At 37.9% G+C, this 24,318-nt stretch overlaps 1 protein-coding gene across 1 annotated transcript in view; it reads left to right on the top strand.

The window, feature by feature from the left end:
* The first annotated feature begins 7,000 nt into the window (after positions 1–7,000).
* Positions 7,001–24,318, top strand: part of si:ch73-127m5.1 (neurotrypsin) — a 38,242-nt gene continuing 20,924 nt past the window's right edge. Inside the window, exons 1-2 of the mRNA XM_057358828.1 lie at positions 7,001–7,377; positions 20,629–20,671. Of these exons, the coding sequence (XP_057214811.1) occupies positions 7,306–7,377; positions 20,629–20,671 (115 nt within the window). The 5' untranslated portion in view covers positions 7,001–7,305. The remainder of the gene's footprint in view (positions 7,378–20,628; positions 20,672–24,318) is intronic.

Genomic DNA, 24,318 nt, shown 5'->3' with positions numbered 1-24,318 from the left:
GTTGCAGGAGCTCGTAAGTTTATTGGCCAATGTTGCTGTCTATCATGCTTCTGGACGGTTCTCATTCGGCGCGGCCTGTGCCAATCATGATACGTCGGCGTAAACAGGCGGAATATCCGGAGCTAAAATGGTTCTACGTGAAGGAAGATAAATCGCGCTCGATAGAACAGTTTATGCTGTCTCATTGTTATACCTTTCACATAATGTTTTGAATAAAAGTTGTGCGGTAAATTAGTTTGGGTTTGTTGTATTTAAAGTAGTCAAATAGCCTATTTAAAGTAGCCAAGTCATGCACGCGTATTTTATATTTTGGTTCATTTGTCACGGTATACACGTATTCAAATATAAGGTCGCCTCTCAGCATTTTTTTTAACAATATATATTTTTATCAGTCTTATCTGACGTTCCAAAAACGTAGAAACTGGGTTTTTAACCAGTTAATTACTGCATTTGGCCACTAGATGGCAGCGTTTCCCTTAAAAAGTCACTACGTTTGATGGTCTCATTATCATCACAGTGGCGCTTTCCACCCCAAAGCTATAATGTTCCTCGTTGAACAATTTGACTTAAGTGCCGGTTATTAAATCCAAAATGATTATCTAAACAATCTTGTCAGTAGACGTGATCGTTAAAAGAAACCAGTGAGTTATTAATGTTAGCCATTGTTTATGGATGTTTCCATGGTGAAGGAGGCGGGTGCTATCCTTTGTTCTCTTCTCCTGACACATAACATTCATATTTCTGCCCATTATCTATGGGTCAGGAATGAAGTGTCTGCACATGAGACTCGAGGGGACTGTAGTGTAGAGTCAAATGTAATTTGTGCTGGAAAAGCATAAATATTTCCTTCTTCAGCAACCTCCAAATCAGACTTGTCAGGTCAGATTGACAGAAAAACCCAAGCTCTGCCAGGATTCTATTTAAATCGCCCAAGCCAGATGTCTTACTCATTTCACATGAATCAAATTAAAGCCTTTGCAATTTTGAAGAATAGGGGTTTTTGTATTTTTTCAGGTCATTGTTTGATCTGCAGACAGGGCGCTTGAGTGAATGAATGCAAAGAATAGATTCTAAGTGCGCTGCAAGAATTACAGCAATTGAACAGCACAGCAGAATACCTGTTACGTATTCGACCTGAATAAAGGACAATTATACCTCAACAGAGGCTTTTTAACTGGTATAGATTTAAAGCCCTAGAGAAGCAAATTAGTTTCGTTTTTATTTATCAAATTCTGTACAGCAGAACAAGACTGACGTCTGGTACATTATAATGTTGTTGATGAGAACCGCCATTAACATAAAAATGACTCTTGATGAGGCTGTGCGTGTCTTCGGCAACATGCTCCACTTCAAACGCTATCTTACACCAGCATCCAGAGTGCCCGTGGCAGCCGATGCTAAACGCTCTGCTGTTGTCCCGTTGCCAAGCTCCGGGAGAGATACAGATAGCGGAAGGTCTCAAAGATTTGTATTCAACTATATTTAAGGGAGTCTAAATCATTAACAGTCAGAAATGCAATTTATAATTAAGGTCACCTGCAATACGCGTATATGAATATGATAGCCCATTGTGTATGTGTGACCGTTCAATTAACATGCTAAATGTGATAGACGCAAAACATAGGTTGTTTATAGACTATTTCCAAAAATAGCTCCAGAACAGACGATTGGCAAGCCGTATTGTTAATGTGTCTAAGAGCGTGTTCACATATGCCATGTTTGGTTCGATTGAAACGAACTCTGGTGCGATTGCTCTGTTAGTGCGGTTTATTTGTGTAAGTGTGAACGCTGCCACCCGAACCCTGGTGCGCACCAAACAAGCGGGCCGAGGCCGCTGAAAAGATGGGTCTCGGTCCGCTTTCAAATGAACTCTGGCGCGGTTCGATTGAAATATGAACGCAACACGGACCAAAGGCATCGAACTGAACCAAAACCAGGAAGTGATAACAATATACGACCCGAAAATCAAGTGATTTATTCATATAAAAGGAGTGTTTATTAGATATGTTCTTGCGCACGTAACAGAGGAAACCTGGCGTTTTGACTGTTTTAAACACTTCATGAGGTCTTGCTAAAAATACCCTCATATTCGCAGTCATACACTGAGCATGTATAACCCAGCACACAGCATTGTTTTGGATATCAGGTAAGTTCCGTTTTAAAATAATATCATCATAAAAGCTGTCCAATCACGTTGCTACTTTACACGTAAGCTGTTAGGTTCGATATATTTAGGTTCGCTTTTAAAATGCCAGTCTGAACGCTATAAGCGAACCAGGACTAAATTTATTTTTGTATTTTGTGGTCCGGACCAAAACAACCAAAAGAACCGAACTACAAATATGAACGCACCCTAACACTCATCCTCTGTGTGGCCTCCATACACATCGCCTTTAATGACGGCTATTCTTTAATATCTGTTAACAGCATGTGCAGTGGAAAAAAGAGTCTGGATCCTTTCTTCGTTCTTATCTGTTTCCATACCAACTGTCTTGGGTGGGGATAGGCTGCAGCTGAGGGGGTTAATGGAACCAAGAAGTGATGCCTGTAGGTAAAGGCAGTTATGATAGACAGCGCCTTCAGATCTGTGTGTGTTAAGAAAAAACGTCTTTAAGCCTGCTTTAAAACCAACGACTTTGTGACTCACTTATGTGTTTTCTGCTGAGATAAAACACACTTTTAAAATCGTGCTTTTTACTGTCATTTCTAGACACGAGCGCTTTCGGGTTATCGCCCCCTCCCACCTCCATCCCTTTAATGACCTAATTTTACAGAGAGCACAAAGACAATTGACTCTTAAAAATCCTTAAATGTGCTGTGAGAGTTGGTGGTACTGCTGGCAATTTAACCATTGTGTTGCCATGACAACGCTGCATCCATCAAAGCGGCGCACTAGTAAAATTCTTGTTTCTCCCATTAAAACTGCAGTTCATCATGAAGCGGCGCAGAGGCATAACGCGACCGTAAAACACATCGGTGCCGGTGATCAGGTCATGAATGTAGTGGGAGTTGGAGAGATGCGAGAGGCTAATGTATGCATGCTTGTGTGGGTTAGATGTCTCTGTGGGTGACTTTCCATGGCATCAACAGAAGGTCACTCATACTGGGCTCTCCAGCTGTAGCTTTATTATTATGAGCCTACGTGCTTGCACCAGTTAAACCTGTTATGGTCTGCTCAGTTTGTTTTTGAGGAAAGTAATTGAACTCACTTATATTGTCCCATAAACATTATGAAGTAGAAGATTGTTTCATAAAAAATATTGTGTAAATGCCTTTAGTGAATCAAGAACTTTTGATTTTTGGATCCAGTTTCTCAGTATTTTAAGTTTTAGATTTGATGTTGTTGTGAGAATACGGTATTTTAAGTTATGTTGTGTGGAAATGTTTTTTCAAAATATTTTTTTAAAATATCATGGTGTGTTGATCGAAATATTGTGTGAGCAAAAGATTTTCTTGTTCCTGTGAGAGACTCTTTTTCCCTCTAAACTCTTCTAGGAGTTTATAGTGTTGATTTCTCTCACAATCCCTCCAGGTCTTTTAGGATAACAGCGATCTCACATTTACCTCTCTGCACTGTTAAAACAAACCTTTCTAAAATGTTCTTTGTCTGCCTGAAAGGTTCCATAAAGAACCATGACAGATTATAAAAAGGTGAAAAATAAATGGTTCTGTTAATAAACGGTTCTGTCTATGCGAAGAACCCTTTATTTTGAAGAGTGTACTGTTGTGTTCTAAACAAATATGTGTTAAGAGCAATCACAGTTGTAATTTAAAAAGCACAGCGACAATACAAAAAACTCATTATTTTTATATTAAATACTCATCAAAATGTCATTAATTCAATAATGTGACTGGAGGTTACTAATTAAAATAAATTAAAAATTAATACCATTGAATTCAGTTCAGATTTATTTAGATAGCACTTTAAATGGTCTCAGAGTAGTGAGGACTAAAACATTAGTCAGAAGTATCCATGCATGAGTTATTCTTTGTATATTATAACTGTCAAACAATTAATTCGTCCAGAAAAAAAGTTTGTGTTTACATAATATTTGTCTGTGTACTGTGCATATACATTTTGTTTTTATAAACGCATGCATATATGTAAGAAAAATATAAAGTATAAAAATGAATGAACGTTTATATACAATTTCAATTATTGGTAAATGTAAATAATAAATGCATCAAAATATTTCCTAAATATATAAACATGTATGTGTATGTTTTTGTGTTTATAAATACAAAATGAATAAGTAAAGTAGACATATATTATGCAAACACCTAACTTTTATTCTGGATGCGAATAATCACGTTTAATTCACAGCCCTTATGCGTATGATGAAGAACAGTTATCAACTATGCAGAGGAGATGTCCTGAGAAATCCCATCTGTCTCATTAGGCCTAGACTCTTTAAACAGCATTAAAGAGTCAGAGTCCTGTGTTTTTTTAATTAATCCGAAATCCCAGACGATCTGAGAACACTCTCAGCTTTCCCGCATAAAGAACTATTCCCGTATCCTTCAATACCAGCCTGCAAAACATGCATTACATCCGATGTTACCAACCAGGCCTAAATGAAGCTGATGATACTGAAACTATTTAAGCTAAAAATAAACTCCTCCCATTTCATTATTTTTTTGATTAATAAAGAATGGCTGTTGCTTTGAATCTGGGACATTTGTGTAATTTTACCTAAATACTCATATACTATTATGTCTTCTGCTGTTTGTATCTGGTAACACGATGTGTCTTATCATCCAATAGGCTCCTTTGAATGGTCATGTGCTCCTGCATTCACCAGTAAGACACCACAAAGCTGCATTTTCTTTCAATTTAGCATGTAAAAATGCTCAATTTAAAATCTGTAAATAAACCCAGAACACTATGGCCCGGTTTCTCAGACAAGGCTTAAGGCTAGTCTCAGACTAAAAGGAATGTGTGACCTGTCTTAACTGAATATAACTTGCCCAGAAACATCTTAAAATATATTAGTGTCATTGTTTCGTCTCAAGATGCACACCAGTAATGTATTCTAAGGCATTTTCATAAAAGCGACAAATATCTTAATTCAACTAAGGCATAGTCCTGGCTTAAACTAAGCCGTGTCTGTGAAACCGGGCCTATATGTGACTCCACACATCTAAGATAATGTCATTTAAACTATAGCTATTAAATAGTTAATGTTTATAACATTACATTACATTTTAAATAAATGATACTCTGATGGTGATATGTGTTTGTGTGTATGGTACTGTTTAAGTATTGCCATTGATTTATGGAAATGACCTCCCATTTAACCTTCTGTATTATGGTGTTTATCTATACATTGCGTGGTACATTAGCATTATATAAATTAAAGAAATTTAGAAGCACTAAACTGTCTCCAAGTTTGGCCTTAAACTTGATTTTTCAGTCATGTTCCAGCCGATTACAAAGGCACATCAAACACAATACAACCACTGAGCGTCTTTTTTTAACTTAAACACTTCTATTGCATATTGTGTATTTATATTAAAGGCTATATATTATACACACATAGTATATATACACAGTATATATATATACACTCACCTAAAGGATTATTAGGAACACCTGTTCAATTTCTCATTAATGCAATTATCTAATCAACCAATCACATGGCAGTTGCTTCAATGTATTTAGGGGTGTGGTCCTGGTCAAGACAATCTCCTGAACTCCAAACTGAATGTCAGAATGGGAAAGAAAGGTGATTTAAGCAATTTTGAGCGTGGCATGGTTGTTGGTGCCAGACGGGCCGGTCTGAGTATTTCACAATCTGCTCAGTTACTGGGATTTTCACGCACAACCATTTCTAGGGTTTACAAAGAATGGTGTGAAAAGGGAAAAACATCCAGTATGCGGCAGTCCTGTGGGCAAAAATGCCTTGTTGATGCTAGAGGTCAGAGGAGAATGGGCCGACTGATTCAAGCTGATAGAAGAGCAACTTTGACTGAAATAACCACTCGTTACAACCGAGGTATGCAGCAAAGCATTTGTGAAGCCACAACACGCACAACCTTGAGGCAGATGGGCTACAACAGCAGAAGACCCCACCGGGTACCACTCATCTCCACTACAAATAGGAAAAAGAGGCTACAATTTGCACGAGCTCACCAAAATTGGACAGTTGAAGACTGGAAAAATGTTGCCTGGTCTGATGAGTCTCGATTTCTGTTGAGACATTCAAATGGTAGAGTCAGAATTTGGCGTAAACAGAATGAGAACATGGATCCATCATGCCTTGTTACCACTGTGCAGGCTGGTGGTGGTGGTGTAATGGTGTGGGGGATGTTTTCTTGGCACACTTTAGGCCCCTTAGTGCCAATTGGGCATCGTTTAAATGCCACGGCCTACCTGAGCATTGTTTCTGACCATGTCCATCCCTTTATGACCACCATGTACCCATCCTCTAATGGCTACTTCCAGCAGGATAATGCACCATGTCACAAAGCTCGAATCATTTCAAATTGGTTTCTTGAACATGACAATGAGTTCACTGTACTAGAATGGCCCCCACAGTCACCAGATCTCAACCCGATAGAACATCTTTGGGATGTGGTGGAACGGGAGCTTCGTGCCCTGGATGTGCATCCCACAAATCTCCATCAACTGCAAGATGCTATCCTATCAATATGGGCCAACATTTCTAAAGAATGCTTTCAGCACCTTGTTGAATCAATGCCACGTAGAATTAAGGCAGTTCTGAAGGCGAAAGGGGGTCAAACACCGTATTAGTATGGTGTTCCTAATAATCCTTTAGGTGAGTGTATATATATATATGTACATATATACATTTTAACTTACATTTTTACACTTTACATTTTATAGGAAAAACGTAATATACTACATTCTCATTATTGTTGTTGCAATTGTTCGTAGATATATATCTACAATATTGTTTTCGTTTGTTAATTCACTTATTGTTGTTGGTTTGTATTGTCAGATCTGCACTAAGGCAGCAGTGACGCCCAGTCTGTTGGCTGGTGGTTCACGAGCGCGCGAACGCTTGGAGACGCGCGTGGGTCTCTTCTAGGGGTGTGTGCATCACATCACATCATACACTACAACACCGATCAGACATCACACATCAACCCACGGCAGGTCACGGAGGAGCAGTACATCACTCGCCTTCAAAACCGACGCGTTAAAGCAACATTCTCACGATCGCGCCATTCAAAGCGTTCAAAGGCGCGTTCGTTCCCAAACACAACCCCGTCCGGAGTCCTGCATGACAGAAGTGGCTTTTAACACCGGACAATGACAGTGAGCCAGAGCAGGAGATAGGGATGGATGCGAGAGTGTGCAGGATGCTCGTCCTGGTCGGTGTGTTCGCGCTGTGGCTGCGGGTGATCGCGGAGGTAAGACGCGCCTTTGGGGCAAACACACGCGCCCTTCTCCCGTGAGAAAATAGGTGTATGATGTTCACAAAAGGACATTGCATTGCGTTATCTTATTTCGATGCTTTGAATAGGTAAGAAATGCCGCATGATTGTAATGTGTGCCTTTTCAGGTAGTGTTAGTGCAGTATCTTAGCTATACAGTATATCTGTCATTGTACAATAAAACGCTCACTGTTAAGTGGATTCAGGCAAAGCCACCTCCCTCTATTAGAGGATGTGACATGCCCTGCTGTGCAAAGGAAATGTCGTTTAAATGATATTAGTTATATTAGGGTATAAATTCAATTATGATATTCATTTTTATTGTTATTGTTTCTCATCGAATCCAAATGACAGAACCTAAACACCTTTCGAAAGCCATTTCCAAAGAATAAAAGATTGACCCATATTTGCTGTAATGATTTTGCTAGAACAACACTGAAGCAGTGTTTCAAAGGTTGTAAAAAAATGTAAATTGTAGAAATATAAATAAATAAATGTGTAGGACTGTTCGAAAGAGCATATGGAGAGTTTGGTTCCAAAAAGAGATAACTCCGTTTTTAAAATGTTTCAAAAATCGTGTGTTTTATTGTGCATTCCAATGAATATCAATCAAACTGCAGTTGGTTTGTTTTGATTTAAGCCATAATAACTCAAAAATGACAGCTAACTAACACAATAAAAACATGATAACATAATGAAAAACATGATTTTTGAAAAATGTTAAAAACGGAGTTCTCTTATATTGGAACCAAACTCTTCATATAGACAGTACAGTGTGCAAAGAAGTAACAATAAACACAGCTCAAGGAAAACAAAGATAGTTTCAAACTGACATGAGTGTAGTTTTGTAATAATGTGAACTTAATAGCTTCCACATGGCTCAGATTTGTTCAAACTTAATGAAATAAAGGAAATAGACATCAGCGTTGTTCAACACATAATTGTACCTTCATCTTAGTTCACATCCACTTCTGATCTGGAGTACTTGAACATCTGTTAGGGCGGCGAAACAGCAGCATTATGGGACAGAATGAATTAGCAGTGTGCCCACTGTGCTCCATTCCCAATTTTATGCTTCTCATCATTACAGAATTGTATAATTTTATAGCACCAACAAATGTGTTGATGTGTTCAGCTCTTGATTGATTTGATCAATTCATTTTTAAATGTACAAAGATCCAGAGGTACAGAGTGGTGGTAAGCCATCACAACACATTGTGCGTTTAATCAAGAGCCACAGGCTCATCGACATCTCCAAGGTTGTCAGGCGCTGTCTTCTGTTCGCAGCTGCCAGTAAGACCCACCTGGTCATATGTTCGCTCATCTGTGCTATACAAGAGAGAGGAATTTCATTACCGGTTTGTTCTTAGTACAGAATTTAAAATGTGTCATCACAGATGATAATGGAAAGCCAACTTAAAGTCTTTTTCTTGAAAGTTTCTTCAAAGTTGTATTTTGCTATTTCACAGACAGTGTCAGTCCGTCCTCATATGGTGCTCTGGAATGAGAACGACAGATGCAATTATGGCTGAAACTGACCGGAGTGTGTTGATATGAGCACAAATATTAGAGAGAATAACTGGGGCTTGTTATCTGTAATGTGGTTAACCTGGAGGTGCTTTGCTTGTGGTGCTGTTCCCAGATTGTCAAATAATAAAGTCAGTGCTGTGGGATGTTTACATCGTGTAGTTCAATGTTTGAAAATCAAGACCCAGCTTTATGTTCAAGGTCAACTGTAAGGCATTTGTAGGTTTAGTTTCCTATCAAATATAAACTCTTGATAGTCATACATTGTTCGGTTTGACTGAGCGTCTCGATTAGACTGGTTCAGCCATAAGTTTGAGACAAAACACCACATAAATATATGGCAATGCTCAACAACATTATTCTTTTTTATTAAAGGTGCTGTGTGTAATTTTTTGGAGGATCTATTGACAGAAATGCATTATAATATCCATAGCTATGCCTTCAGAGGTGTATAAAGACCTTACATAATGAAGCATTATGTTTTTACTATCTTAGAATGAGCTATTTCTATCTACATACACCGCGGGTCCCCTTACGTGGAATTCGCCATGTTGTTTCTACAGTAGCCCTAAACGGACAAACTGCTCTACAGAGCACGCTTCGTAAATACGTTATCTCCTTCGGTAAAGAAGCGAAAACATGACGACATCTTAGTCCTATGTCAGCCACTGTAGTGCTTCTAAAGGGAGGGGGAGCGGTGGAGTAAGCCATTGGTTGCAATTCGCAACTTTACCACTAGATGCCGCTAAAATTTGCACACTGGACATTTAACGTTAGTATTACAAATACTGTTGTTTGATTTTTGTTTATGTTGGTTAATTTTACATTACCTAAAATTAACACATCTCTGCTGTCTTTCTGAAACCTCATATCTCCATAAATGTGGATTTAATTTAAACATTTTCCATAAATCATTATTATTACTAACTATTTGTTTGTCACTGGGTTGCAAATATCTTACCAACAAAAAGTATTAAAAAGTGCTTGTCAACTTTTCAATTTCCTGAAAAACAGCAAATTCGAACATCCGAGGATTTGGAAGGATAGCAAGGATACATAAAACTGGATATATACGTATAAATCATTTTCTTTATTTGTTCATGCTAACTAATAGCTATAAAATGAAACAAGTATAACTGAATATTTCTCACACTTTATAAAATGCTGGGTTATTTTTCAAGCCAGCTTTGGGTCAAAAAGGGACAAATCTAACATTTGGGTTGGTAACCTACCGTATATGGGTCGTTTCAACCCAAAATGCTTGTTTTTTTACCCGTTGTTGGGTCAAATATATATTATTTTCTGGGTTCATTTCATCCCTTTTTGACCTAACGCTGGGTTAAAATAACTCAGCATTTTTTAGAGTGCCGAGTACTCTGATACCAATACGTGAAATGTTTCAAAAGTCAGATGCATCAGTGATGAATGCCCAGTCACATAGTTTGAATTACATGCTTCACGGTTTTACCGTGATGCGCTGCGAGAAAGCACTAAATCACTTGGGAGAGTCCGATTGCTTCTGGAAAACTCAAACCTGAGTTACAGCAGCAGTCCTGCCTTCTAAAAGGCACTCTTTGCATTTCAAATCACAGGAACAGATTTCCTTTTATTCCCGACACAATAAAGCTTTATCAGCAACCTTCACATTTCTAAGGTGGGCTCAACCATGACAGTGTGACTGGGCATTCATCACTGATGCATCTGACTTTTGAAACATTTCACGTATTGGTATCCGAGTACTCGGCACTCTAAAAAATGCTGAGTTATTTTAACCCAGCGTTAGGTCAAAAAGGGATGAAATGAACCCAGAAAATGTTATATATTTGACCCAACAACGGGTAAAAAAACAAGCATTTTGGGTTGAAACGACCCATATACGGTAGGTTACCAACCCAAATGTTAGATTTGTCCCTTTTTGACCCAAAGCTGGCTTGAAAAATAACCCAGCATTTTATAAAGTGTGAGAAATATTCAGTTATACTTGTTTCATTTTATAGCTATTAGTTAGCATGAACAAATAAAGAAAATGATTTATACGTATATATCCAGTTTTATGTATCCTTGCTATCCTTCCAAATCCTCGGATGTTCGAATTTGCTGTTTTTCAGGAAATTGAAAAGTTGACAAGCACTTTTTAATACTTTTTGTTGGTAAGATATTTGCAACCCAGTGACAAACAAATAGTTAGTAATAATAATGATTTATGGAAAATGTTTAAATTAAATCCACATTTATGGAGATATGAGGTTTCAGAAAGACAGCAGAGATGTGTTAATTTTAGGTAATGTAAAATTAACCAACATAAACAAAAATCAAACAACAGAATTTGTAATACTAACATTAAATGTCCAGTGTGCAAATTTTAGCGGCATCTAGTGGTAAAGTTGCGAATTGCAACCAATGGCTTACTCCACCGCTCCCCCTCCCTTTAGAAGCACTACAGTGGCTGACATAGGACTAAGATGTCGTCATGTTTTCGCTTCTTTACCGAAGGAGATAACGTATTTACGAAGCGTGCTCTGTAGAGCAGTTTGTCCGTTTAGGGCTACTGTAGAAACAACATGGCGAATTCCACGTAAGGGGACCCGCGGTGTATGTAGATAGAAATAGCTCATTCTAAGATAGTAAAAACATAATGCTTCATTATGTAAGGTCTTTATACACCTCTGAAGGCATAGCTATGGATATTATAATGCATTTCTGTCAATAGATCCTCCAAAAAATTACACACAGCACCTTTAATAAAAAAGAATAATGTTGTTGAGCATTGCCATATATTTATGTGGTGTTTTGTCTCAAACTTATGGCTGAACCAGTCTAATCGAGACGCTCAGTCAAACCGAACAATGTATGACTATCAAGAGTTTATATTTGATAGGAAACTAAACCTACAAATGCCTTACAGTTGACCTTGAACATAAAGCTGGGTCTTGATTTTCAAACATTGAACTACACGATGTAAACATCCCACAGCACTGACTTTATTATTTGACAATCTGGGAACAGCACCACAAGCAAAGCACCTCCAGGTTAACCACATTACAGATAACAAGCCCCAGTTATTCTCTCTAATATTTGTGCTCATATCAACACACTCCGGTCAGTTTCAGCCATAATTGCATCTGTCGTTCTCATTCCAGAGCACCATATGAGGACGGACTGACACTGTCTGTGAAATAGCAAAATACAACTTTGAAGAAACTTTCAAGAAAAAGACTTTAAGTTGGCTTTCCATTATCATCTGTGATGACACATTTTAAATTCTGTACTAAGAACAAACCGGTAATGAAATTCCTCTCTCTTGTATAGCACAGATGAGCGAACATAAGACCAGGTGGGTCTTACTGGCAGCTGCGAACAGAAGACAGCGCCTGACAACCTTGGAGATGTCGATGAGCCTGTGGCTCTTGATTAAACGCACAATGTGTTGTGATGGCTTACCACCACTCTGTACCTCTGGATCTTTGTACATTTAAAAATGAATTGATCAAATCAATCAAGAGCTGAACACATCAACACATTTGTTGGTGCTATAAAATTATACAATTCTGTAATGATGAGAAGCATAAAATTGGGAATGGAGCACAGTGGGCACACTGCTAATTCATTCTGTCCCATAATGCTGCTGTTTCGCCGCCCTAACAGATGTTCAAGTACTCCAGATCAGAAGTGGATGTGAACTAAGATGAAGGTACAATTATGTGTTGAACAACGCTGATGTCTATTTCCTTTATTTCATTAAGTTTGAACAAATCTGAGCCATGTGGAAGCTATTAAGTTCACATTATTACAAAACTACACTCATGTCAGTTTGAAACTATCTTTGTTTTCCTTGAGCTGTGTTTATTGTTACTTCTTTGCACACTGTACTGTCTATATGAAGAGTTTGGTTCCAATATAAGAGAACTCCGTTTTTAACATTTTTCAAAAATCATGTTTTTCATTATGTTATCATGTTTTTATTGTGTTAGTTAGCTGTCATTTTTGAGTTATTATGGCTTAAATCAAAACAAACCAACTGCAGTTTGATTGATATTCATTGGAATGCACAATAAAACACACGATTTTTGAAACATTTTAAAAACGGAGTTATCTCTTTTTGGAACCAAACTCTCCATATGCTCTTTCGAACAGTCCTACACATTTATTTATTTATATTTCTACAATTTACATTTTTTTACAACCTTTGAAACACTGCTTCAGTGTTGTTCTAGCAAAATCATTACAGCAAATATGGGTCAATCTTTTATTCTTTGGAAATGGCTTTCGAAAGGTGTTTAGGTTCTGTCATTTGGATTCGATGAGAAACAATAACAATAAAAATGAATATCATAATTGAATTTATACCCTAATATAACTAATATCATTTAAACGACATTTCCTTTGCACAGCAGGGCATGTCACATCCTCTAATAGAGGGAGGTGGCTTTGCCTGAATCCACTTAACAGTGAGCGTTTTATTGTACAATGACAGATATACTGTATAGCTAAGATACTGCACTAACACTACCTGAAAAGGCACACATTACAATCATGCGGCATTTCTTACCTATTCAAAGCATCGAAATAAGATAACGCAATGCAATGTCCTTTTGTGAACATCATACACCTATTTTCTCACGGGAGAAGGGCGCGTGTGTTTGCCCCAAAGGCGCGTCTTACCTCCGCGATCACCCGCAGCCACAGCGCGAACACACCGACCAGGACGAGCATCCTGCACACTCTCGCATCCATCCCTATCTCCTGCTCTGGCTCACTGTCATTGTCCGGTGTTAAAAGCCACTTCTGTCATGCAGGACTCCGGACGGGGTTGTGTTTGGGAACGAACGCGCCATTGAACGCTTTGAATGGCGCGATCGTGAGAATGTTGCTTTAACGCGTCGGTTTTGAAGGCGAGTGATGTACTGCTCCTCCGTGACCTGCCGTGGGTTGATGTGTGATGTCTGATCGGTGTTGTAGTGTATGATGTGATGTGATGCACACACCCCTAGAAGAGACCCACGCGCGTCTCCAAGCGTTCGCGCGCTCGTGAACCACCAGCCAACAGACTGGGCGTCACTGCTGCCTTAGTGCAGATCTGACAATACAAACCAACAACAATAAGTGAATTAACAAACGAAAACAATATTGTAGATATATATCTACGAACAATTGCAACAACAATAATGAGAATGTAGTATATTACGTTTTTCCTATAAAATGTAAAGTGTAAAAATGTAAGTTAAAATGTATATATGTACATATATATATATATATATATATATAATATATATAATATATATAAATATATAAATGCTGTGTATATATACTATGTGTGTATAATATATAGCCTTTAATATAAATACACAATATGCAATAGAAGTGTTTACGTTAAAAAAAGACGCTCAGTGGTTGTATTGTGTTTGATGTGCCTTTGTAATCGGCTGGAACATGACTGAAAAATCAAGTTTAAGGCCAAACTTGGAGACAGTTTAGTGCTTCTAAATTTCTTTAATTTATATAATGCTAATGTACCACGCAATGTATAGATAAACACCATAATACAGAAGGTTAAATGGGAGGTCATTTCCATAAATCAATGGCAATACTTAAACAGTACCATACACACAAACACATATCACCATCAGAGTATCATTTATTTAAAATGTAATGTAATGTTATAAACATTAACTATTTAATAGCTATAGTTTAAATGACATTATCTTAGATGTGTGGAGTCACATATAGGCCCGGTTTCACAGACACGGCTTAGTTTAAGCCAGGACTATGCCTTAGTTGAATTAAGATATTTGTCGCTTTTATGAAAATGCCTTAGAATACATTACTGGTGTGCATCTTGAGACGAAACAATGACACTAATATATTTTAAGATGTTTCTGGGCAAGTTATATTCAGTTAAGACAGGTCACACATTCCTTTTAGTCTGAGACTAGCCTTAAGCCTTGTCTGAGAAACCGGGCCATAGTGTTCTGGGTTTATTTACAGATTTTAAATTGAGCATTTTTACATGCTAAATTGAAAGAAAATGCAGCTTTGTGGTGTCTTACTGGTGAATGCAGGAGCACATGACCATTCAAAGGAGCCTATTGGATGATAAGACACATCGTGTTACCAGATACAAACAGCAGAAGACATAATAGTATATGAGTATTTAGGTAAAATTACACAAATGTCCCAGATTCAAAGCAACAGCCATTCTTTATTAATCAAAAAAATAATGAAATGGGAGGAGTTTATTTTTAGCTTAAATAGTTTCAGTATCATCAGCTTCATTTAGGCCTGGTTGGTAACATCGGATGTAATGCATGTTTTGCAGGCTGGTATTGAAGGATATGGGAATAGTTCTTTTTGCGGGAAAGCTGAGAGTGTTCTCAGATCGTCTGGGATTTCGGCAGAGGTGTAAAGAGTACCTGAAAACCATACTTAGTAAAAGTACAGATACCTTGAGGAAAATTACTCCATTACAAGTTACAAGTCACCAATTCAAAAGACTTAGTAAAAGTCTTGAGTATCTGATTTAACAGTACTTGAGTATTTTACTCATACTGAATGTAGGCTCAAAGAGCACTATCCTCAACACTTAAGACACGTCAGTGAAAAACTAGAAACATGATTTGTGAGAGAGCAATCGCATTTAAATCATAAGACTGAACACCTCAAAATTGCAACAAATCATGGCATTCTTTATACAAACACCCAAGTCTCATTTAAGCTCAACTGCTCATAAGTAAACAAACTCCTTCAAAAGGTCTCTTCAATATAACGGATAAATAAATAATGTTAAGTAAAATCAAAAAGTCAAAGCCTTTTTGCACTGGACATGCTGGTTTGGGCCTCATGGCCAGCTGCAGTCATGTCCTCATTTCACATACACTGTTAGCCCTTACCTGCCATTTCTACAGTATATATTGGCAACACTGTTGCCTGCTAGTTACTGTAGGTGTTTTACAGTAAACTACTGCAATGGCTGTTTGAAGATTCATTATAAAGAATCTATTAACGCACTTAAGTCACACAGTCTTAGATGAACAGTGTAAATAACAGATGAACACAATAAATCTGTCAAGATTCACCAGAGGAAATTAAACACAAACATCAATAACATCTTCACATATTACAGACACCACTTTCACTTTATTTCTGTCATCTGTGTAAGATCTTATTGAGATTAACTCTAGTTCATAGTGGTTCAATTTGTTTTAAGTCACCATTATGGCGATCAGTGTTTGCTTTGGTTGGACTCTTTGACTTTCTTGTAGCTTTAAAATGTCACTTATACAATAACACTGAAAGGGACTTTACAGGAACCGCAACTTTATGTTTGCTTAGTAACTGAAGATACATCTGAAAGAATCAATCATTAAATAATAATAATATAGCATTTAAGATTATTAAGATATGTTTGGTAAAGTGATCACATGTTTAATGGAAAGATCTCTGTCAGAAAATCTTTCTTTGCAATTGAGACACATTTAGACACTTGACATACAAACCTCATCAATGGTGACAAACAATCATGAATGAGTTTTGTACTATGTACCCAGCATGCATTGCAGCATGAAGCTGTTCAGTTGATTGTCACCATTGTTGAGATTCATATGTGATTGTTCATTTCTCTGTGTCCGACTCATTCTATAGGTTAATATTTTGTCTATATAGTGTGAGAGCACTTTTGAAAATTGAAATACTATACATTCTTTTTACTGGTTTACATCACTTCATGGCAATAGTCCCACCACATGGTCAAATTTTGAGAAAATGTTTAGAGCACATTTAGGAAGAGTTAGTTTTAAAATAAGAGCTATAGATGTGTGACCTACAGTAACTAGCTGGCAAAGTGTTGCCAATATATTACTGTAGAAATAGCGGGTAAGGGCTAACCGTGTATAAACCGCCAGCGATTGACATCTACCTGATACTGCACTCATATTCATATAAGAAGCATGTTGACAAGTTTTTGTAAGTTAGGCAAAATCCACAAGATTGTAGTACCTTCATTGCCCTGTAAATGGCAATATTAATTATAAGATAGGTGCCATGCAAAATGTAATGTGTAACTGCATTAGTCATTACAAATGTAGTGGAGTAAAGAGTACATATACTTGTTCAAAAATGTAGTTAAGTAGAGAGTAAAAGTTGCTAATATCTTTAATACTCAGTACAACTACAAAGTAGCCAAAAAGATACTTAAGTAAAGTAACTAAGTACATTTACTCCAATACTTTACACACTGGATTTCGGATTAATTAAAAAAACACAGGACTCTGACTCTTTAATGCTGTTTAAAGAGTCTAGGCCTAATGAGACAGATGGGATTTCTCAGGACATCTCCTCTGCATAGTTGATAACTGTTCTTCATCATACGCATAAGGGCTGTGAATTAAACGTGATTATTCGCATCCAGAATAAAAGTTAGGTGTTTGCATAATATATGTCTACTTTACTTATTCATTTTGTATTTATAAACACAAAAACATACACATACATGTTTATATATTTAGGAAATATTTTGATGCATTTATTATTTACATTTACCAATAATTGAAATTGTATATAAACGTTCATTCATTTTTATACTTTATATTTTTCTTACATATATGCATGCGTTTATAAAAACAAAATGTATATGCACAGTACACAGACAAATATTATGTAAACACAAACTTTTTTTCTGGACGAATTAATTGTTTGACAGTTATAATATACAAAGAATAACTCATGCATGGATACTTCTGACTAATGTTTTAGTCCTCACTACTCTGAGACCATTTAAAGTGCTATCTAAATAAATCTGAACTGAATTCAATGGTATTAATTTTTAATTTATTTTAATTAGTAACCTCCAGTCACATTATTGAATTAATGACATTTTGATGAGTATTTAATATAAAAATAATGAGTTTTTTGTATTGTCGCTGTGCTTTTTAAATTACAACTGTGATTGCTCTTAACACATATTTGTTTAGAACACAACAGTACACTCTTCAAAATAAAGGGTTCTTCGCATAGACAGAACCGTTTATTAACAGAACCATTTATTTTTCACCTTTTTATAATCTGTCATGGTTCTTTATGGAACCATTCAGGCAGACAAAGAACATTTTAGAAAGGTTTGTTTTAACAGTGCAGAGAGGTAAATGTGAGATCGCTGTTATCCTAAAAGACCTGGAGGGATTGTGAGAGAAATCAACACTATAAACTCCTAGAAGAGTTTAGAGGGAAAAAGAGTCTCTCACAGGAACAAGAAAATCTTTTGCTCACAAAATATTTCAATCAACACACCAAGATATTTTAAAAAAATATTTTGAAAAAACATTTCCAAACAACATAAATTAAAATACCGTATTCTCACAACAACATCAAATCTAAAACTTAAAATACTGAGAAACTGGATCCAAAAATCAAAAGTTCTTGATTCACTAAAGGCATTTACACAATATTTTTTATGAAACAATCTTCTACTTCATAATGTTTATGGGACAATATAAGTGAGTTCAATTACTTTCCTCAAAAACAAACTGAGCAGACCATAACAGGTTTAACTGGTGCAAGCACGTAGGCTCATAATAATAAAGCTACAGCTGGAGAGCCCAGTATGAGTGACCTTCTGTTGATGCCATGGAAAGTCACCCACAGAGACATCTAACCCACACAAGCATGCATACATTAGCCTCTCGCATCTCTCCAACTCCCACTACATTCATGACCTGATCACCGGCACCGATGTGTTTTACGGTCGCGTTATGCCTCTGCGCCGCTTCATGATGAACTGCAGTTTTAATGGGAGAAACAAGAATTTTACTAGTGCGCCGCTTTGATGGATGCAGCGTTGTCATGGCAACACAATGGTTAAATTGCCAGCAGTACCACCAACTCTCACAGCACATTTAAGGATTTTTAAGAGTCAATTGTCTTTGTGCTCTCTGTAAAATTAGGTCATTAAAGGGATGGAGGTGGGAGGGGGCGATAACCCGAAAGCGCTCGTGTCTAGAAATGACAGTAAAAAGCACGATTTTAAAAGTGTGTTTTATCTCAGCAGAAAACACATAAGTGAGTCACAAAGTCGTTGGTTTTAAAGCAGGCTTAAAGACGTTTTTTCTTAACACACACAGATCTGAAGGCGCTGTCTATCATAACTGCCTTTACCTACAGGCATCACTTCTTGGTTCCATTAACCCCCTCAGCTGCAGCCTATCCCCACCCAAGACAGTTGGTATGGAAACAGATAAGAACGAAGAAAGGATCCAGACTCTTTTTTCCACTGCACATGCTGTTAACAGATATTAAAGAATAGCCGTCATTAAAGGCGATGTGTATGGAGGCCACACAGAGGATGAGTGTTAGGGTGCGTTCATATTTGTAGTTCGGTTCTTTTGGTTGTTTTGGTCCGGACCACAAAATACAAAAATAAATTTAGTCCTGGTTCGCTTATAGCGTTCAGACTGGCATTTTAAAAGCGAACCTAAATATATCGAACCTAACAGCTTACGTGTAAAGTAGCAACGTGATTGGACAGCTTTTATGATGATATTATTTTAAAACGGAACTTACCTGATATCCAAAACAATGCTGTGTGCTGGGTTATACATGCTCAGTGTATGACTGCGAATATGAGGGTATTTTTAGCAAGACCTCATGAAGTGTTTAAAACAGTCAAAACGCCAGGTTTCCTCTGTTACGTGCGCAAGAACATATCTAATAAACACTCCTTTTATATGAATAAATCACTTGATTTTCGGGTCGTATATTGTTATCACTTCCTGGTTTTGGTTCAGTTCGATGCCTTTGGTCCGTGTTGCGTTCATATTTCAATCGAACCGCGCCAGAGTTCATTTGAAAGCGGACCGAGACCCATCTTTTCAGCGGCCTCGGCCCGCTTGTTTGGTGCGCACCAGGGTTCGGGTGGCAGCGTTCACACTTACACAAATAAACCGCNTAGTTTGAATTACATGCTTCACGGTTTTACCGTGATGCGCTGCGAGAAAGCACTAAATCACTTGGGAGAGTCCGATTGCTTTTGGAAAACTCAAACCTGAGTTACAGCAGCAGTCCTGCCTTCTAAAAGGCACTCTTTGCATTTCAAATCACAGGAACAGATTTCCTTTTATTCCCGACACAATAAAGCTTTATCAGCAACCTTCACATTTCTAAGGTGGGCTCAACCATGACAGCAGCCAAAATGTTGCCTCGTTGCTTAAAAAACCCAGTGTCAGATCCGGTCAATATGCTATAAGCTTGATTTTCAACTAAACGGCTCGCGCTATTATGAATCGGAGCCAAGAACCTTGGAAAATTACGGTAGCAAAAGCGTTTGCTGAGTCATCTGGAGTCATGTCTTTTCTGTCAAATGACCTTTAGTAGAATTATTCTTTTGCCCATTTGTTTTCCTTTTTTATCTCATCTGCTAATTGCCCTTCAGTCGCAGCAGTGAAAGTAAGAATGTGAATAAAACGTCTGATGGTAAAATGTTGAAAGATATTATCTCTGTTCCATGTAGCGCTGTCAGGAATGACTCTCACAGTTTCCTCCGAGCCAGAAAGAAGCGCAGGCAGAAACAGAGCGTTTCGCTGTTCAAATGTGTGTCATGTCTAAGACGATAAAACTTTTCCATAAAAACAGACACTTTATTGCGCTGATCAATTCATTTCATAATTCTGTCAGCTTCTTACATTTGTACTCTGTTTTCTTTTGTCTCTGCAGGTGAATGGAGAAGACAGCTACCTGAATGCTGTGCAGAATACAGGTGAGTCAAAAAGAGTCCTTTCTCTGTAAAAATGAAAAGATACCTGAGGGACCATTCTGGGTTCCTCAGATTTCCCGAATAATGAGACCCTTCCGAGAAACTCAAGGTAAAGAAATACAGTATTTGAGGCAGTTTTCAACAATACCTAAATGTTCTCCTAAGGGTTCTTAAAGGATACTGCACCCAAAAAGTGAAAATTCTGTCATCATTTACTCACCCTCAAGTTGTTCCAAATCTGTATGAATTTCCTTGTTCTGATGATGACAAAGAAAGATATTTGTAAGAATGTTAGTAACTGACATTTCTGAGACATCGTTGACTACCATAGTAGGAAAAATTATTGTATCATTTTTTTGTGTTCTATTGAACACAAAATGAGATATTTTGAAGAATTTAGGAAAGCAAAAAGTTTTTTTTTTTTCCCACTATGGTAGTCAATGATGTTCCAGAAATCTCAGTTGCTAACCCTTTTATAAATATCTTTATTTGTGTTCTACAGAACAAAGAAATTTGTTTGGAACAACTTGAGGGGAAGTGATTCATGACAGAATTGTCTTTTTTGGGTGGAGCATCCCTTTAGGAGACTTTAAGAGATCTTCCTCGCATTTAAAAAGGTGCATGTGAAATTAAAAACCGCTGTTTATTTTGTTACATCCCACTATATCTCATTCAGCTCAGGCCGTGTTATTAATGAGCCTCGGAAGATGGATTTCTGATGGCTTGTTTTATATAAATCATTCATCAATTTTCCCCAGAGCTCCAAAATATGACATTTACTCTACAATCACTGCTGTGCGCCGCTCGCTCGATATCGCCAGTGTTGCTGGTTAATAAGGCCACACGCCCTGTGATGGTGTCCCGTCATTTTGCGGTCTGTCAGATTTTCTTCTCATCTCTCTCTCATACACTGCGACAGCGTGAAATTTTCCATTACCAATCCTAGAGTGCTAATGACTCGGAGCGCTTTGATGTCGCTGCATCAGGACAGATAAACAGCCCAGCACGACCCAGCCAATCGGACGGCTTTATGGGGCCAAGAATGAAATGAGTGTTGATTGAGTGATTTGTGCCTTGGTTTTCTCATCTCTGTGAGAATATGAACTGTGCCGGTAGCATCCCTCGTACATCAAAAGAAATGGGTCAAAGATTTCATTGTTGACTAGTTGTTGTGTGCTTTTGATGTGTTGTATAGATCTTGGTAACATCGGTTGTTTAAGATGCATTTTCTTAAAGGGATAGTTCACTCAGAATTGGAAAATCTGTCATCATTTACTCTACCCTCTTGTCATTTCAAACCAGTATGACTTCCGTTCTTCTGCAGAACACAAAGAAGATATTTTGAAGAATGTTTCTATTATTTTCTTCTAAATATCTTCTTTTGGTTTCTGTGAAAGATACAAAGTCATACAGGTTTGAAATGACAAGAGGGTGAGTAAATGAGGACAGAATTTTTTATTTTTGGGTGAACTATCCCTTTTAAAAGTGTTGCTTGAACAGAAAGGTATTGCGATATTTGCTCTGTCATTGTGAGCTCATACCCAGGTCTCTATGATATTCTGCTCCATAAATTAAGTCTTAGTCTCATCTCCAACATACAGTACAATACGTCTAAAAGAGTTTTTTTGCTATTTCATCATCTGCCAGACGAGAGAAAGCAGCCCGTCACAGAAAGGTAATAGTACCTCTTTGCAGCAAGCTCCTCTATGTGAGATATCATTCATGTCCGGAGTGCAAACGGTGCGTCACAAGATCCTTACTAAAGATTAATACTAATGATTAGGGGTTAATCTCCAGATTTTTAGGTTTTAAAATGTGCTGTAGGTGTATGAACAGTAGTTATAAAGATTGAAACATACAGCACTCCCTGTAGATTTTGTGGTGAAGCTTTGTACATTGTCAACACTCTAATAGATTGTCCTCAATTATTTTTATTTGTTTAAACTCCCATGCCAATATGAACGGCCTAATGCGATCATGTTGCCTCCTGTCACCTATTGGTGCCACACGGCGCATCTGCTCTCGCTCTCGCTCTCGCTTAACACGCCACAGCACGTTGTGTGAACCGTATCAAATATTCATTGTGGTGGTGAAATGGATTATACCGGGAGGGAGAATATGCTCTCCTATGGTGCAGAGCTGAGAGCGCGTGTGTCCAAGAACGGCATACGGGCGCTTTGCGTAAATGACTTGATTTCCACTTCCATTAGCTCGGATCAGCACAGAGTTTGCCAGCGGCTGAAGACGAATGAATCCAAAGAGCTATAAACTGGCTGGGATAAATTCTGTTTTAATTTCTATACACTCTAAAAGATGCTTGGTTATTTTTAAAGGTCCAGTGTATGAAATTTAGCGGCATCTAGTGGTGAGATCGCAAATTGCAACCAACTGCTCACTCCACCCTTCTTTTCGAAGCACTACAGTGGCTGACGCAGGACTAAGATGTTGTCATGTTTTCACTTTTTTCCCCAAGGAGATAACATATGCGTTCGCGCTCTGTAGAGCAGTTTGTCCGTTTAGGGCTACTGTAGAAACAGCTTGGCGAATTCCATGTAAATGGAACCCATGGTTGGGTCAAAAATGCACAAACCCAACTGTTGGGTTAAATTAACTTAGGACCTACTCACACTGTCCTAATCGAACCGCGCCTGGATGTGTTTGACACCTAAAGCCTGGTTTGATTGACTAGTGTGAGTGGTCTTCACTTACCGCTCCCCCTGGCCTGGTTGGAAGAGGTGGGCTGGAGCGAGGTTTGGAAAGGGGGCAGTATGAGTGCAAATCGCGCCGGAGCACGGAACTGAAAGCATGACGTAAATTATGCGACTGTTTCAATTCCTCTCTGAGATTCATCTGTCACCGTAAAACACTGATACACGGCGCACTACACATAGCCGCATGTTACCGCGGCCAAAACTACTCCAGATATTAGGTTTGTCAAACATAATGCAATGCTGAGTGTAACGATCTGCTTTATAATGATAAAGTATAAAAGCATAATGAGCCGTTTACTCTCATATCGCTCTCGTATGACAATGATATCATAGGCAGATCGGTCTGTGCAGCGCGCACATGAAGTTAAACACACCTAAGCCACAAACTTAACATTACGATAGATTCCGTTGTGCTTAGAGAGATCGCTTCGTTTATGTTTACTTCAAAGCAGTCACATCGTAATGATGAAAGTGTGCTCGGGTGCGGATGGTAAAGTACAATGTGAGCGCAGGCCAACGGGGGAGGCGGGTCAATCGCGCTCGGGCACGGCTGAGAGCAACCGGGCTAAATGTGAGTACGCCCTTAGAAAATGTCTATATTTAACCCAACCATGTCTTAAACTTGCCAAGTATTTCGGGATGAAACGACCCATAGGTTAATTTATAACCCAGTTTATAACCCAATGGTTGGGTTTGTCCCAACCATGTGTTGAAAATATCCCAGCATTTTTTAAGAGTGTGTATTCTGTGGCCGTTCAATTCAAATGTATTTTTGTAGCGCTTTTCACAATTCTACATTGTTGCAAAGCAGCTTTAATGTAAATACATTAGGACAGGCAGTATAAAAATCAGTATAGAAATATAGAAAGGCAACAAAGAAGTAATTGAAAACAATACCGTTGATATTTCATATTACAGAAAACGTGGCGTTTTTCTATT

This window comes from Triplophysa rosa, linkage group LG18 (assembly GCF_024868665.1).
Source record: "Triplophysa rosa linkage group LG18, Trosa_1v2, whole genome shotgun sequence".
Taxonomy (NCBI): Eukaryota; Metazoa; Chordata; class Actinopteri; order Cypriniformes; family Nemacheilidae; genus Triplophysa; species Triplophysa rosa.
This window is presented reverse-complemented; position numbering and strand designations above follow the sequence as displayed.